The sequence below is a fragment of the Physeter macrocephalus genome, chromosome 13, assembly GCF_002837175.3.
Source record: "Physeter macrocephalus isolate SW-GA chromosome 13, ASM283717v5, whole genome shotgun sequence".
Lineage (NCBI taxonomy): Eukaryota > Metazoa > Chordata > Mammalia > Artiodactyla > Physeteridae > Physeter > Physeter macrocephalus.
This window is the reverse complement of record NC_041226.1, coordinates 20,107,609-20,126,580: the sequence shown is the minus strand read 5'-3', so window position 1 is coordinate 20,126,580 and position 18,972 is coordinate 20,107,609. Positions and strand designations below refer to the sequence as shown.

General features: G+C 36.2%; 1 protein-coding gene across 1 annotated transcript in view; it reads right to left on the bottom strand.

Moving 5' to 3' along the window:
* Window positions 1–352: 352 nt before the first annotated feature.
* Window positions 353–18,972, bottom strand: part of SUCLA2 (succinate-CoA ligase ADP-forming subunit beta) — a 49,474-nt gene continuing 30,854 nt past the window's right edge. Inside the window, exons 7-11 of the mRNA XM_007103392.4 lie at window positions 11,428–11,589; window positions 11,185–11,327; window positions 6,424–6,544; window positions 5,606–5,694; window positions 353–1,163 (exon numbers count right to left, since the gene is read on the bottom strand). Of these exons, the coding sequence (XP_007103454.1) occupies window positions 1,089–1,163; window positions 5,606–5,694; window positions 6,424–6,544; window positions 11,185–11,327; window positions 11,428–11,589 (590 nt within the window). The 3' untranslated portion in view covers window positions 353–1,088. The remainder of the gene's footprint in view (window positions 1,164–5,605; window positions 5,695–6,423; window positions 6,545–11,184; window positions 11,328–11,427; window positions 11,590–18,972) is intronic.

Genomic DNA, 18,972 nt, shown 5'->3' with positions numbered 1-18,972 from the left:
TACTGCTTGGCTGGTATTTCCTTCCATGGTACTTACGCTGTTATTATCACATGGTCTGAACATTGTTAATAGTTAAATATCAATTGTTCTATGCAATGAAGAAAAGATGGACATGTACATAATATACATACACACACACACACATATACACAAATTGGGACACAAAGGACAATGTGGGCTTTTTGGAGAAGGTACCAGATGGCACACGCGTAAACAGTAGAATTCAACTGAAATATCTGTAGATCACTTTATAATATGTAATATCATGCCCCAGTACATGATCTACAAATCAGTTCCTGAAAGGTGTTTAATGCAATGATATACACATCACCTTCACTGTGTTTACTTAAAAAAGAAAAAAAAAACATTAATGCAAATCACATTGGGAGATTTTTTTATTAATTTAAATTGACACTGTTAATTTTGTCTGCCAAGTCCTTAGTAAATATATCCTTACATGATACAAACCTACAGGTTCTTCTCAATACCACAAGATCACGAGGACTTGCAGATATCACTGTTCTGTAATGATTAAAACAATGCTCAAATAATTCACAAGTTACTTTACTGAAATACTTAAAAGAATATTCTGGGGAGTGTTTGAAAGGTCTGTTTATAAATAGTGACTGATATATTTAGTTAGATATTTGGTGCTGAAGATAGACACTTCTTATATAAACATTGTTTTAATACACTGCTCTACTAATGAAACTAGTTATTAGATATAATACATTTTGAACACTAAAGAATAAAGCTTTGTCTTCATATTTATTTCATTCATAAGACTCTTATCAATGAAGAATGCTGTACCCAACAATAATAAACTGGCATATTGCAAGTGACATTCTGTAAAACTGAGAAAGAAAGCTGCAACAAAACAAACTAGATAACTGCATTACACATTCTTTATACAAACAGCCCATTCTGAACAGAATTAAATGCAGACCAAATGCTTTTAAAAGTTTTTGTGCCTAGACGATAATTACAATCTTCACACACTAAAGAGAAAAGGAACAATAATACAGAACTCAGTATTTTTAACAATTATAACACATTTAACATCTTCAGCCAACCACTGGGTTCTCAAATCAGATTGGCAACTGAAATTTCACATCCACCTGGGCTTGCTTGGCTAAGGTCACTATCTCAGAGAGCTTTACAACCTGAAAGGAAAAAAACAAGCTTTGACTCTATTTTCATAAAAACATAGAATCAGAACGATTGGTCAATGTAAAATTAATTGCATTTTCAGTCTTTTTCATTTAAAATATCTGGGCTATTCTGACATTGTTATAAATCACTTCAGAGTCTTATAAGCATTTGCCACTCTTGAAGGATAGTCAAATCTAACACTGTTCACAACCCACACCATAACCCACACTGGATTTTATTCATATATATAATATCAGATACATATCTGATATATGTATATATCTCTTCATCATTGTCTAAATTTTATATTTTTTCCTTTTTTTAAAATTAAAGTATAGTTGATTTACAATGTTGTGTTAGTTTCAGGGGTACAGCAAAGTGATTCTGTATTTTATATTTATATATATATATATATATATATATTCAGTTTTATATATAGATTCTTTTCCCTTATAGAAATTGAATATAGTTCACTGTGCTATACAGTAGGTCCTTGTTGGTTATTTTTTTATATATAGTAGTTTGTATCTGTTAATCCCAAACTCCTAATTTATCCCTCCCCATCTCCCTTTCCCCTTTGGTAACCCTAAGTTTGTTTTCTATGTCTGTGAGTCTGTTTCTGTTTTGTAAATAAGTTCATTTGTGTCATATTTTAGATTCCACATATAAGTGATATCATATGGTATTTGTCTTTCTCTTTCTGACTTACTTCACTTAGAATGATGATCTCTAGGTCCATCCATGTTGCTGCAAATGGGGGGTGCATGTATCTTTTCCAATTATGGTTTTCTCCAGATATATGCCCAGGAGTGGGATTGCTGGATCATATGGTAGTTCTGTTTTTAGTTTTTTGAGGAACCTCCATACTGTTCTCCATAGTGGCTGCACCAATTTACATTCCCACAAACAGTGTAGGAGGGTCCCCTTCTCTCCACACCCTCTCCAGCATTTGTTATTTGCAGACTAAAATACAAACTGACCATCTGACCAGTGTGAGGTGATACCTCACTGTAGTTTTTATTTGCATTTCTCTAATAATTAGTGATGTTGAGCATTTTTTCATGTGCCTGTTGGCCATCTGTATGTCTTCTTTGGAGAAATGTCTATTTAGATCTTCTGCCTTTATCTTTAAAGATAGAAACAGTGACTGTCTTAGCTGGATACTACAGAACGCAAAGCACATCTAAATAAAAGCAATTCCCTAGTGGTCCAGTGGTTAGGACTCAGTGCTTTCACTGCCGGGCCCCAGTTTAATCCCTAGTTGGGGAACTAAGATCCCACAAGCCTCGCAGTGCGGCCATAAATAAATAAATAAATAAGTAAATCTTTAAAAAAATGTAAATAATCTTAACTTACAATGTTGGGATAGGAGCTTGGGTTTAGGAGTTAGTATTTTACTTTCGTCAGTAAGTTAACAATTATCAAGCTGAATTCCAATGTTCTCTCTATAATCTGCCTGGGAATATCCAGCTGGTACCATACAACATATACAAATTAAACATATCTAAAACCAAACAACAGATTTAGCTTCTCTCCTCCCCAGTAGAGTAGTTAAGAGGAGGTTTTAAAGTTAGACACCTTGAGTTCAGATCCCACTCTGATGCTTATAATACATGATCCTGAATAAGTTAATTTATCTAGCCTCCGTTTCTTCATCTATAAAAATGGAGATTATTTCACCAAACTTGTATTAAATAATACCTGAAGAAAAAAAAGGTTTAGCATTGCATGCACAATAAATTATAAATGGTAGCAGTTGCTAATGTTATCATATTATTAATATTGTCATGACTTCCATAACCTCCTACTCAGTAGAAAAGCACTACAAACACAATGAAAATCAACTGTTCACTTTTATCTTTCATGGTCTATTTGATCAAGCTCCTATTGATTCTTCTCCTTTCTCTCCATGTCCACAAAGCTTTTCTTAATTCAGGCTCTCATTGCAAACAAGCATATTTTCAGAGAAAAGTTATAACCTATCCATTACCTTCACCTCACATCTAATTATTACACTAGCCAGACTCCTACTGTCCCTCACTCTTCCCTTCAACAACTGACTCCACATCTCAAAGTCAAAACAGGATTTCTGAAACACTTTCTCCCTACCATTCCCTTGCTCAAAATCTTAATTTAAACTCAGGACTGAGTGTAAATTCCTCTGTCTCTAAACTTCAGTTGAATTTTATTTACTAGCTAAGTTTTTTCCCAAAGTATGTCCTAAAGAAGGAAATAAGACCTTTATTATTCTTATGAAAAGATATCACATTAACAAAGCAAATCTCAAAAGCCTAGGTACTGATTAAACCATATAGCCCCAAAGAGTAGTCTGTGAAACGTCTATAAACATAGGTGGGAAAGAATCAGAAGTTCTCATTTAAAAACATCTCTGTATCTACTAGGGAGTGTGCACCAAGATATAGTGTTAAGTAAAAGAAATGAGGTAAAATACATGTTATCACCATATAATGTGGGAAAGTGGAGAGATATATGTATACGTACATCTATATGTATACACATACATTATTTGCTTGTGTTTTTAAAAAAGTGAAAAGACGAACTAAAAAATCCTAAGAAAACCAAAAAAACTGGTTACCTATGGGGAAGGAACAAACAGGAATAGGTATAAAAGCTAGATTCTCTAAGTATACCTTGTTTTACAGTTTGACTTTAGAAATATTTTAACAAAAAAATTTTTAAGCAATTCCTTTAAAATAAATAAATGAAGCTAACCATGCATCAAAGGTGGGATAAAACAGAGAACTGTTTCATGTGAATTTTAAAATCCAGCAAATTCTGGGAAATACTTCAAAGGACAAAAAGAACTGCACATACAAGTCTTGAACTACTTTCAGACAGTCATATTGTTAGTATTATTATTCTAAAACTGTCATGTCTGTATTGAGGGACAAAGCAAAGGAATATTTATGTTAGTACAGAATGGGAAAAAAGAGGAACAGATATCAGATAAGAAAAAAAAACCTGTACCTTGGATTTGCATTGGAAATATTGGAAGTATGTACTCATGTATTTATCTTTTTAAAAAATACATATTTTCCTAGATTTGCCACTTAAAAATATCTAGAAACAATGAATAACCCAATAGTTGTAAGCACTCTTAAAGCTCAAATTGTGCTGTCTAAACACCATCTGGCTGATTCCAGGTCTGCAGCAAGAAATGTAAAGATGAGCCTGAAAAATCTCATCATATCAGAAAGCATATCACAGGGCATGTAGGAAGGACTCAGGAGTCAACCTGAAGAGGTTCCCACTGACCAAAGATGAGATAGTCTAAGCACCAATAAAATAACTAAAATGGACTGAACCACATCAAATATATTTAAATCCATGAGTTCAAAATAGCATGTGCATACATGCGTACATGCAACACACAACACACACACCTACAAACAAAAACTAAGAAACAAAAAAGCCTGGGTCACTTTAGTAGGCCATAATGGAACAATCCCATTATTTTGAAAACTGATCAATAAAACCAAAGAATTAAGTATCCTGCTTTTTCTATGAAAAATGTACTTCACACCAACAAATAGTTGATACAAGAAAGTTTTGCTTTTTATAAGTATGCCATATAATAAATAATCACAGTTAGAAAATCACCACTTTGCATAAACAAAATATTGGATCTAAGTTATGAATGTCAATGACTGCTAGTATTACAAAAAGAGAAATTATCTGACATTTATATACCTCCTTATGGAATTACACAAAATCAACCATAAAACATTCTTGCTCCCCGCTCCTCAGAATCAAATACATATATGATCAAACCTATAGATTGAACTACCAGTTTACAGGAAATACAGGAGCAGAGGAACATGTTAAATGACACCCCATGAATACAATCATTAAAATACAGACTATAGGAAACACTACAAGACCATCAGCCTGGTTTTTTCAACAAATAAAGTTAAGAATAAAAAGAGGCAAGGGTGAATCTATAAAAAGAAATTTAGTGATATATTAACCAACTGCAAGCATAGACTTATTTTGATCCTAATTTTAACAAAGAACCTAGGCAAAAAATATTTAAGAGAATCAGGGAAATTTCAACACTGACTCGATTCTTTTTTTATAAAACAAACATAATACCACTATCCCATCTGAAACAAGTAATAATAATTCCTTTATATTATCAATACCTTTATCTTTTACAGATACATGATGATAAATATGAAATAATATAATGCCTGGGATTTGCTTCAAAATAATCATGGGCAAGGAAGGAAGTAGTTAAGAATAAGATGAGACAAGACTGAGCATGAACTGGTAACTGTTTAAGATGGGTGATAGGTATATGGGGTTCAATACTCCTAGTGTTTAGCTGAAACACTAATTATTAGCAATATTAGCTAGTTCATTTTAGAATCTAAAAGTTTATAAATCTTTCATACACTGCAAATTTATCCTCAGATCAACATAACCTGTTTACCATTTTAGCAGCTTCATCCAAGTCATCACAAGCAAGAATTTTAAGTCCACTGTCCGCTATCAGTGCCTTAGCATCATCAACTCGTGTACCTGGAAATGATTTATGCAAATAGGGACATTTTAAATATCTACACAAAATCATTTAAAATGTTTGTCACAATATACATTTACAAATATGGAATTTCAACTAACTTCGGTCATTTAATACAAATGCTTCTAAACCAAAGAAAATACTATAAAAACCTGGAGTTACCTTGTGAAATACTTTGCCTTATCACATTAATGGTAATTCAGACAAGTCAGAATTCAAGATACGCACAACAAATAAATAATGTATCAACTTATACCAAGCAAAACTATGAACAATTTTGCTCCAATGTTAGAATTTTTTTTAACTCACATTTTAAAAATTCCCTAATATACTCTCATTTTAAAAATACAGCTATTGGGACAAAGTGAGAGAGTGGCATGGACACATATACACTACCAAATGTATAATAGCTCGTGGGAAGCAGCCGCATAGCACAGGGAGATCAGCTCCGTGCTTTGTGACCACCTAGAGGGGTGGGATAGGGAGTGTGGGAGGGAGATGCAAGAAGGAGGAGATATGGGGATATATGTATTCATATAGATGATTCACTTCGTGATAGAGCAGAAACTAACACACCAACATAAAGCAGTTATACTCCAATAAAGATGTTAAAAAAAATACAGCTATTTAAAACTAAATTTAAAACTAAATGAACCAAACCCCTTGGAATTATGAACTTTTAAGCAATTAGAGTTCACAGAACAACTGCAAGATCCTTTTACACTTACCTTGTAACCGTACCACAATAGGTATTTTAATTTCCAAATCCTTTACTGCCATGACTATACCCTGTGCAATAACATCACACCGCATGATTCCTCCAAAGATATTGACCAGAATAGACAGTACCTGCCAATAAAATGTTTTAGATTAAAATTTTAAAGGAATGACTGTTTTTCCTTCCTTCCCAAGAAAACACTAGTATCTGTGCCTTATGATAAAAGTTAACTCCATGGAAACATTTTCAGACCAAACAGCCATACTCTCTGCATGCAGCTCTCATCACTGAAGTCTGTGCAGTCCACCACCCAGCAAAACTTATTTCCCCTCCTTGGGTAATTTCAACACCTGGCTCACAGTCTCTTCTCTCCTGTCACATATTAACAAGACCTCCTGATTCCATTTACTTGTTTCCTATTAAGCATAGCCATTACCAACATTACTAACCCAGACCATGTTGTAAGACAACATCATATGCAAGATCTCCAATTTAGTCCTCATTAACTATCATCGCTTTATTTTTCCCCATCAACTCTACCAACTTTTCACACAAACCAGGCCCACAAAATTACTCAGCATCTGTATGGCCACTCCTGATTACACATCACATACAAACTGCAGGGCCTATTTGAGTTGGCATTCTTTCATTATCACACTGATAGTCTGAATCGCTGTTCTTCTATCCTTTAGAAAAAAACCTTATTTGTTCTTTAAAAAGAGGCTTATTCAGCTACACTAGAACTTCTCAACCAGTGAGATACAAATGGGTTACAGACACACCAAGATATTGTTCCCCTCACCCCTTAGAGCAGGGGGTCCCCCAGCCCCGGACCGCCACCGGTCTGTGGCCTCTTAGGAACCAGGCCGCACAGCAGGAGGTGAGCGGCGGGCGAAGAAGCGAAGCTTCATCTGCCGCTCCCCATCGCTCACATTACCGCCTGAACCATCCCCCACCCCCACCCCGTCCGTGGAAGAACCGTCTTCCACAAAACCGGTCCCTGGTGCCAAAAAGGTTGGGGACCGCTGCCTCAGAGCAATTAGGAAGGTTCTGGGACGGCTGGCACCTTGAGCCAGTGGCCTCTGACAACAAGCCACCTTCCCCATGTACCTCCCATGCCCCACTGAAATGTTACTTTCTGTGAATGCCATGACAGGAAAAAAGTTGAGACACACTGAGTTATAGTAAGCATTCCTTATCTTTACCACTATTATTTCTATACTTCAAGATAAAGGTCTAGAATTCATAATGGAATAGAATTCACAGTGGACTCTGGCACCCTCCCATCTCACCCCCTCCCACCGCATTTGGGATAGCTACAGTATGCACCACAGGCATCATCTAGCACTTGAGCCTTAAGTGACTGGAGCTCTACCATGTCACTTTTACCTCCAGTCCATACCAACTGATTACTACCAAAGACAAATACTTGACCTGACCAGAATGAACGTCTCTAGAATATCAAATGTGTAAATCCCACTCTTGCTCAACCTCCTCTCCTTTCACTTAATGCCTTTCATCTCTATCAAATCCAATCTTTTAAAGCCTCTAGTCCCTCAACCGCTTCCTAATCAACCAGTCTATCAGCTCTCCCCCAATCTGGCGTGCTTCACTATAGAGGCTAGAAGCCACAGCTGAGCAAATCAATGACACTGTCGTGGGCACACTCAGCTTCCTCATAGCCACTCCTCTCTCATACCCAGTCTACCTGCCATCCCCATTTAAACAATGCATGATTCCAGCCTATTAGTTTATCCATTCCAACTTCAAGAAAAGCAAAAGAGTGGGGAAAAACAAAATCAAACACCAAACCTGTGAAACATGAGCATAACCTGAAGAGCAGTATAATAATGATTCATCAGCAATAGTTTGACTCATACCTTAGGAATCTGACTCATACCTTTCAACTTTCTTCATGAGCCTCCTATCCCACTTGAAACTCTCTAACTTCTAGCATATGATCTTCCTTTTCCAGTAATACCTTAAGAAGTAACCTCCTCTCCAAAACTAACCTCATCGCTAATTACTGTACTGTGTCTCCTCCAGGTCTTCGCTCCTTTAGCTATATTCACTCTCTTCTTTATCTTCAAATCTCTTCTCCAGCTAGAAACAGCCCACCTTCTTGGTCTTCTACACAAACACGCATACACTGCACAGCTCTTCACAAGCCGACCTCCGCTCAACTGCGAGCACTACGTCCTTCTGTGCCTCCTCAGGACTCCACCGCCGAAAGAGTAACTCTCCTGTATGACCACACCCTCAATTCCCAATCACAACTCAACCCACTGCAGCCTGGCCTCTGCCCACCCCTCCTCTCTTTCAGCATCTAACACTACTGCCCATTCCCTTACTTCTCAGAACTCTTCACCCTGGCCTTTGATGTCACCACTCTCTCCCGATCTGCAACTATCTCTGTCAGTTTGTTCTCTCCCTCTTTTACTGGGTCTTCCTTCCTTATTCAAATCTTCAGCACTGGGTGGGAGGAGCCAGGTTCCATTCTTGGTTTCCTCAAATCACTTGCATGAGTCATATCACCAACATCTAACACTTCAACTTTTCTCAACATACTGAGGACTCTCAAATACAAATCTGACCATTATAGGAAGAATATCTTTACAACTATCTACCAGGTATAATCACCACAGGGCAAACTTAACACATTCATTCAAAAATACCAAATTTCTTTACTTTGCCTCTGACAGCACAAAAGATATCACCAACCAATGATTCCCTGCAGCCAGAAGTCCTAACCAATCCCTCACCATGCCACGCCCAAAAAGAAGAAAAATGAACTTAAGGATTCTATCTCAGCAGTGTAGGTTTCATTGCTTTATTCTTACTGACACTGCCTTTGTTATGGACCTCTCCATCCCTCCAAACAAGCAGGTATAATAACCAAATTGATCTCTCCTGCCAGTGTCTCCCTATTCTCCATTTCACCCTTTACTAGCAGAATTACCTTCTTTCTTAAAAATAAAAAAACAAGGGCTTCCCTGGTGGCGCACTGGTTGAGAGTCCGCCTGCTGATGCAGGGGACGCGGGTTCATGCCCCGGTCCGGGAGGATCCTGCGTGCCGCGGAGCAGCTGGGCCCGTGAGCCATGGCCACTGAGCCTGCGCGTCTGGAGCCCGTGCTCCGCAACGGGAGAGGCCACAGCAGTGAGAGGCCCGTGTACCACAAAAATAAATAAATAAATAAATAAATAAAATTAAAAAAACAAAAAGGTAAGGAGTTGATATATGTATTTGTAAATGTGCTGGGGTAGAAGTATTAAATTCAAAACTCCTTAGCTATAGATACAGGGATCTTCACAACTTGGGTCTCAATTTGCCAACATTACTTCTTATCATTCATCCCAATAATGCTATATCATTATGCATAAGCATCTTACCAATCCATGAACACAGTGGCCCTCTCTGGACCCCATGTCTCTGCACATTTCCTTCCCCTTGCCCCAACTCATTCAATTCTCAACACAGTTCAAGGTATCTTGATCCCTACCAATGACAAATTCTCAGTCTAAATTCAGTAAGACTAGTTACCTGAAGGCCATTATCTCATTTCCATAAGCCTTAAAAAACCCACATTGGTCCCACAGTAGATATATTCCTTAAAAAAATATCTGATGAATGATAATATGTCTGTTTCTTGGATCACAATGCTTCACATCTCTTGTATTCTGATAATCATTTATAAATTCATAATTATAAATTACGGCATATCTATATATGACAGATTCTGCAAACATTACAATGAGTGTTTTAGAATAATACTTTACACAAAAAGTGCTCAAGAGATGTTAGCAAAAAGACTCAAAATGTGTGTATTGAAAGATATATATATGAATGGGTGAAATACATGGCATGTGAATTATATCTTTTTTTTAATTTTTGGAAGCCGGGTTATTTTTGGTTTATTTTTATTTTTATTTTTATTTATTTTATTCATTTATTTTTGGCTGCACTGGGTCTTCGTTGCTGCGCGCGGGCTTTCTCTAGTTGCAGTGAGCGGGGGCTACTCTTCCTTGTGGTGCACAGGCTTCTCCTTGCGGTGGCTTCTCTTGTTGCAGAGCATGGGCTCTAGGCACGCAGGCTTCAGTAGTTGTGGCATGCGGGCTCAGTAGTTGTGGCGTGCGGGCTCTAGAGCGCAGGCTCAGTAGTTGTGGCACACGGGCTCAGTTGCTCCGCAGCATGTGGGATCTTCCCGGATAAGGGCTCGAACCCGTGTCCCCTGCATTGGCAGGCAGATTCTTAACCACTGTGCCACCAGGGAAGCCCCGTGAATTATACCTTAATAAAGCTGTTTCTAGAACGATACATATGCAATGTGTATGAGTGTATGTGTGAAATATATAAGCATTAACAAGTCTTAAAGAAAATAATTCAAATCAATAGTAACAAAAGCTATGTCTGGATAGAATTAAAGATGATTTTTATTTTCTTTTTAGTTTTACAGACTTTCCAGATTTCTGGCTTTTTTGGTCAACTAACAGCTCCAAAATTTTTTCTATAGTAATGGGTTCTCATGCCAAATCACTACCATTTATAGTATTATCTAATACCATCCAGTATTTCTTCACCTTGTTTTCTAAATCACAATGGGAAAGTTTTTCTTTCTTTCTTGCTAACTTTTATTTTATTGATTTCAGCAAATTTTTCCAAACTATTGAGGACTTTTGAATTTTAATGCTCAACTACTATAACGACCACATTTACTAATTAATCAAGTTACTTCTCGCCATTCAAATTCTAAAACGTAAGTTCTACCCCTACCTTTTTATCTGAAGTGATAAGTTTAAATGCTTCTGTTACTTGATGGACTGTGGCACCACCACCAACATCAAGAAAGTTGGCTGGAGTCCCTCCATGAAGCTTTATTATATCCATTGTGGCCATTGCCAAACCAGCACCATTGACTATCAAGAAGGGAAAATGATTTGTATAAGCAACAAACAAAGAAAATAAATTAAGCTTAGCCAATCCTTAGCCAACTCTTAACATAAAAACAGGTGGTACCTAGACAGCCTATATTTCCATCTAGGCCAATGTAGTTGAGATCTGCCTTAGCTGCATCTTTGTCCCTTTCATCTTCCTGGGTCCAGTCCTGTAGGTCAAAGATTTTCTTCTGGCGATAAGCTGAATTAGAATCAAAATTGATCTTTGCATCCATACACAGCACTTTGAAGGAAAAAAAGAAAGTGATGTTAATTTCAAGATAGACACAATAAACTATACAGTAATCAAATGTTTTTGACTTCAGAAGAAAAACACATTTTGTTACTTACTGAAAGTATTTCAATTTATGTTCACAATTAATTCAAACTGTTTCTTGAAAAAGAATATGTGAGAATTAAAACTGCCCCATCAAAGTTACTGGTTCTACACCTATCCTAAGCAACAGATAAAGAAGGGGAAAAAAAAAACCTCTCAAAAGCATTTAATTTTCTTTTTAATTACCAAGAATTAACTGTCCATGCTCCTAGCTAACTCCTTTGCTTGGGCCCAGGGTCTCAACTCAAGGGGATTGTTCCACTAATTCTGTCTTTCCTGCACTGTAAAAGCCACCCCACCCCACTTCTCTATTGGCTAAATCAAACTGACTTGTAAAAATGCTGTTCTTTCCCCCACCTCAATAAAAAGAAAGAAAAAACTCTTTACTCCCTACCTCCCCCCACCCCCTTACTCTCCTCTTTCTATACAGCATAATTCATGGAAAGAGTTGTCTCTTTAAACCTGGGGTCAGCAAACTATGGCCTATGGGCCAGATTCAGCCTGTGCTGGTTTTTTTATGGCCTGTAAGCCTACAAAGGGTTTTATATTTTTAACAGGTTATGAAGAAGAAAGAAGAAAGAAAGGGTAAAGGAAGAAGGAGAAGAACAAGTAGAGAAATAGCAGTAACTGAGACTACATCTGCCAAGCCCTGATTAAAAAACTCCCTGTACCAAGTTTTTCTCCTGCCATTCTCTCGTAAGTCCACTCTAATCAGGCTTTTACCTCCAGCACTCTACCAAAATGGCCCTTATGAAGGTTAATTCTCTGACTTTATCTTTCAATATATATTCTATCCCTTCCTTGCTCCAATGTAACTACAACTTTCTCCTTATTCCTGAACAGATAGAGGCTAAAAGAACTGAGCAGTTTCAGCTGTTGCACAAAACAAGAGACAAAGTTTAGAGTCAGCCAAATTAACTATTAACAACAGAAACCAACATTCTTTCAGAGGAAGATGACAGAATTCAGTCTCCCAAAATGTCTAGTATACAACTAGAAATTACTAGATCTGTGAAGAAACAGGAAAACATACCCAACAGTAAAGAGACAAAGCAGTCAAAAGAAACCAAACTCAAAATGACTCAAATTTTAAAGTATCAGAGGGACTGTGAAATAGCTATTTTCAACATGTTTAATGATTTAAGGGAAAATACGGTCATAATAAAGCACCATGTAAGTAATCTCAGCAGAAAATAAAACTATGAAAGGAACCATACTGAAAATTTGGAAATAAAAAGTACAAGATCTGAAATCACTGGTGAATGATAATATGTATGTTTCTTGGATTGTGATCCTTCAGATCCCTTGTAGTTTGATAATCATTTATAAATTTATAGTTATAAATTGTGGCATATCTATATATGACAGATTTTACAAATACTAAAATAAGTGTTTTAGAAGAATGCTTTAGTAAATGCAAAAAGTGCTCAAGATATGTTAGCAAAAAAATCTGCATATAACTTTACAGTTGGCCCTCCATACCTGCACTTTTGCATCCAAAGATTCAACCAACCACGGATTATGTAGTACTGTAGTACATACTTATTGAAAAAAAAATCTGCTTATAAGTGGACCCTCACGGTTCAAATTCGTGTTGTTCAAGAGTCAACCGTGTATCTATTAAATTAATAAAATTAACATGCCATTCAAAAAACAATGAGGAACACATAGTAAAGGCATTAATCCTTAGTAGGCCTCTAAAGTATATAGACTCAAGAAGATAAGGACAGGTTCACTCAGGTGATGGTGATTCTCCAATAAAAACATACTTGAGGTGAAATACCCAGGAAGCATATTTCCTAGACCTGAGCTCTGCAACAGTCAGTAGAACCAGCCACTGACAACTCTGCTAACAGCAAGGGTATGTGTGATATCAGTAAACAGAGCCCATACTCAATTCATAGTGTTCAAAAGAGGAAAAACTTTTAAGAAATGTACATTTTGCGTTTTTTTCCCCCCAGAAGTCACAAATGCACCAGGCCAAAATTAATTCCTTACTTGGAGATTTCTCCCAACTGATTTCAGGTCCATAGGTAAGATAATCAAGACAACTGGCATCCTGGGAAGACTAATATCAGTCCATTCTCTTTCATTCAGCTTTCACTGAGTTTCTGCCATGACCCTTGATAAAACGAAGTACATGGTTCTGAGAACATTATTGTGCCTGAGATCACTGTCCCTGGCAGTGGGAATGGCTTGAGTTTTGGCGGGGGGGGGTTTCCTCCAAATTTGGTAATTGAGGGTCAAAGCTGTGATAAACATATATATTATTAACCTTTTGTACACTTTTAGAATTCAGGCACATAAGAGATCTGAAATTCAAACAATATAACTTCTGAGATCACAAAGAAACTCTACCCATTCCTATGACAGACAGTCCAAACTGCCATGGCTAAAAGAATTTTAAAACTATCTAGAATTCATAACCTCTCATTCAATCAAAATATTTATGAAATTAGAAAGAACATTAATTTCTTTGAACTTCTAACTCAGATAAGAGAATGTGACTTGGGACTTCAGTTCTCTAGGTCCTCTGGACTTTTATCACATTTGGACTTTAAATCCAGCTGTGTCTTTATGTAATTTACTATTAGAGTATTTCAGAGTATTTTAATGCCATAATCTAATCTCACTGATGAACTTCTGACATTCCAATAGACAACTTGACTGAACATAATGTGGTGTCAGAAACAGAAAAGAATAAATTTTCAGAATTGAGCATAACACTTTCTTAAAGCTGATACTGGTGTACTATTTTGACCCATGTTAGAAATTTCTGGGGGTAAAAATCCAAACTACCTATAGATCCTCCCATAATAGCCAAAGGAACAATGGCTGGGATTGGAAAGGCAGCCTCAAAGTCAGAACAAGATTACCCAAACAGACAGCTAACCTCTACTCCCTCAAGAGCTCCACATCCACCCTGATAGATCACAGGCTTGATGGCTGAGCTCAGTGGGTAAAGAAAATACTAAGGAATGTTTGGGAGAGAGGGGGCGGGATCAAATCTTCCCCACTCCTGATGCTTCCTTTCATATTCAAAGGATTCACTTAGTATAAGATCTGTCTCTGTCTCCTTACTTATTTCTTCCCAGAGGAAAGGATGCAAATTATCTGTCTAGTTAATCTAGATATTATAAAACTAGGCATGCATAATTCTGCTCAATCCTTCTTCCTCTTGGGAGCAAGCTTCCCACACCGAGCAACCATTTCCAACTGCTATTCCCAAGGCATAGTCTATCCCTGAAAGGACTGCCCTGTTAAAGCCTCATATTTGAATAGATTTATTAAGTCTGTCTAATTGTGTAATTTAGTTGTCGGATCCATTTTAATTAGAACTCTGTCAGGGAAGATCAGTAATCACTGGAAGATCTCTCAGAAACCCCAATGATGGCAATGGTATGATAAGCTATTTAAGCAATTGTATTCAAATATATATATTTTTTATATTACCCTATGTTTTCAGAGCATTACTAGGAAAATAAGTCTAGAGTCTATAAGCTTTCTTCTTACAATTATTCAAACAATTAAACGGGTACAAATTAAGAGGTATACTTCATTCTATGCAGCATATATGCTCCAAAAAACTGTGCACAAAGGAAATAATTCCAAATTTAGTCATTCAAAATATCCTTAAACTACTATTTTAAGGAGTACTATGATAATTTCCCCAAATGTATATTCTATCTTGTCATATGGTAACTTAGTACCAAAAGGAGACAAATATCTATATTTTCTATTTTTAAAAATATTACTTTTGAAACTCAATATGAACCTTATAAATAAAACATATCAATCTCCATATGTTTATAACTACATAGTCTGCATTGGTCTAAAGCCTCCATTCAAAATATATAAAGAAAATACTGTGAGAAATGTAGATCTGAGCCTGAGCTTGAACTCACCTGTAAAATAAAGCCTTCTCCTTTCCATTCCCACTGCCTTTGTTACCTCCTGCTTGGACTACTGCTACAGCTTCCTAACCTAAAAGATATACCTTATCACTAATCTCTTCCTACTCCAATAATGCTGATATACTACTCTCTACCAAAAATATCCCTGTCAAACAACTGTGTCATACGTAAGAGTACAAATTCTGCAGTTGACTGTTTAGATTCACCGCCCAGTTCTACCACTAGCTATGTGTCCCGGGGCAAGTCACTTAACCTCTTGGTAACTCAGTTTCCTAACCTATAAAATAAGGATAGTAATAGTATCTACCCCACAGAACTGCTATAAACATTTAATGAACTATAGGGGTCCATATCTGAAAAGTTCTTACAATAGTGCCTAGCATATAGTATTTGCTATGTTTTTGTTAAATAGAGGGAAAATATTTTTTGAAAAAATAAACTTTACTATAGGAAACCAAAGTATACTTAGAATGTCTCTTCTGTATGGTCAAAATTCAAAACTATGTACTATGAAAGAAGAAACTGAAAATAAACCAAAGCATGGGAGATAAGCTGAAACTGAGTAGAGATATTTTTCAAAGACTAAGGAAAACAAATACAACAATAGAATTAAAATCTTCAAATGAAGAACAAAATCACCAGTCTCTGTATACCAGCAATAAACAGTAAGAAAATACAATGGCAGAAAAGATCCCATTCAAAATAGCAACAAAAATATATTTCTACAAATAAATCTAAAAAGAAATATAATACCTACACAAAGAAAATAAGTCTTATTTAAAAAAATATAAATCAAGACTTACATAAATGGAAAAATAAGGTATTTCTAGTTGGAAAAACTGATTACTAGGAAGATGTTAATTTTTCCCCAACAATTTATAGGAAGAATACAATTCCAAAATTCCAGTATGATCGGTGAAACCTGACAAAAGGATTCTAAAGGTTGCCTAGCAATAGGAGTTAGTAATTTGACAGCCAAGTACCAAATGCAGGACCAAAGGCTTCAAGGAGTTAGAGAACCCCTAAACTGCATGAAAAACAGTGCATATGCACATGCACACGTGGGAACACTGGTGCAGACTCCTTGATGAGGGTTACTCGCTTTCATGCAATTTTCACTGCATTTCTTAAAATTTGTCCTTGACCCACAAAGGGTTAAGTAATGCCAATCTAAAAGAATAAACAGGTAAGAACTGCCTCCCTTAAAAAAAAAATACCAGTTTCATACAGATAATTCTCCTTCACTGGACATTTCATTTTTAAAATGTGCATCAGCCCTCACTCTTTAAAAAAATTTAATTATTTTTAGTTTTATAAACTACCTCTACAATCACAAGAAAATTTACTCATTTTTCTTTATACAACCATATAAATGACCAGCTAAAAACTGACTTCTATAATAAAAAATATAACTAATTAGAAGTATAAAAGTGAAAGAGATCTACAAATGCTTAAGATTAGAAATGTCCAAAGAGACTTGAAACAAAAACAAATTACAGCAACAGAAGCAATTAATGTAAAATATCAAGAAAAATTTAGGCTACAATAAAGCAACTTATATTTTTAGAAAAACTATACATGGAAGGCATGATAATTCAAAACCTGATTTACCTTTTAAACGTATGTAAAAGAAAAGCTGTCAAAGTGACAAGCTAATCTTACTTCCCTAATATTAAAGGACTCTAGGATCAGAATACACACTTTGTACAATAACAATCATGGTGTCTCTAAAGTTTGAAACCTGGGGAAACTAAAATGGCTAATTCCCCAAAACTACAACTATTTATTCACTACCGTGCGGATACTCTAATCCATCACTGCCCAAAAGAACTTTTTGCAATGATGAAATTGTTCTTTATGTGTGCTGTCCAATACAGAGCTGTCCAATACATGGGGCTACAGAGCACTTGAAATGTAACTAGTGCAACTGAGAAATATTTTAATCTTATATCATTTCAATTAATTTTAACTGCCACATGTGACTGGTAGCTGCCATACAGTGCAGCTTTAACCCCTCTGTGTGTACATAAATATATATTTAAGGCGTTTGTTTTAAAGGGTCTCTTTAATATTTGTTCACATTCACTCTTTTCATTATAAAATAAGCTTCTGGGCTTCCCTGGTGGCGCAGTGGTTGAGAGTCCGCCTGCCGATGCAGGGGATATGGTGGGGACATTTAAAGGGTAATTTGGGCTTCCCTGGTGGCGCAGTGGTTGAGAGTCCACCTGCCGATGCAGGGGACACGGGTTCATGTCCCGGTCCAGAAAGACCCCACATGCTGCGGAGCAGCTAGGCCCGTGAGCCATGGCCGCTGAGCCTGTGCGTCTGGAGCCTGTGCTCCGCAACGGGAGAGGCCACAACAGTGAGAGGCCCGTGTACCACAAAAAAGAATAATAATAAAAAAATAATAATAACAAAATAAAATAAAGTAAGATTCTACATAGAAATGAGTTCACTTCCTTATGAGTTCAACTTCCTCAGTGAAGAATATGATAAGTGGATAAACAGACAATCAATGTTTGATAAAAGAAGATACTTTACCAGCTCCGTCTGAATCCTCTACCATTGGATTTATTTCTACCATGGTTGCATCATATTTCAGAAAAAGGTTGTAAAGCTTGATCATGTTTTCTGCTGCAGAATCCACAATATTGGCTGGAAATCCCATTTTCTGTGCAAGCTGAAAGCAATTTGTCTCTTTATTATAGGAATGCTGTATATATCCAATCAACATTAAATTATTACAAATAAAAAACCTTGTAGTTTATCATTTAAATAATAAGCATGACTCATTTATGGTCAAACATTAATCACTGAAATAACATCTACTATCACTAAATGGTTAAACAAAAGTTTTTATTCAAAATCCTCACAAAGCAGGTAGCATGCCCATTTTACAAAGAGATTCACAGAGGTCAATTGACTTGTCATTCGCCTCAATTCCTGTTCCTGTGTTATTCCATAGCCTCCATACTACCACTAAGCCTTATGGCCAACCTAAACTGAAAAAAGAGGCTTATATTTTATTAAAACTACATATAAAAGGTAGACTGATAATCCAAATGGTCCAAAAACAATGGCCAAAATATTAACTCACCCTATTTTACCTTTTAGGTAATTTATGAAGAGCGTCTACCAAGCAATGAAGACACATCCAGTCAAACAAGTATTATCCCATTCATTCAAAAATCTACTGAACACCTAATATATGCTAGATTCAAAAGATATACAGGTACTTAAGCTTCTAATCTAGTAGAAGAGTTTACAGTCTTGAGCAGAGATTCCTCCCTAAATATACCTGAAGAGCTTTTTTTTTCCTTTCAATTTTTATTTATTTATTTATTTATTTATTTATTTATTTATTTATTTATTTATT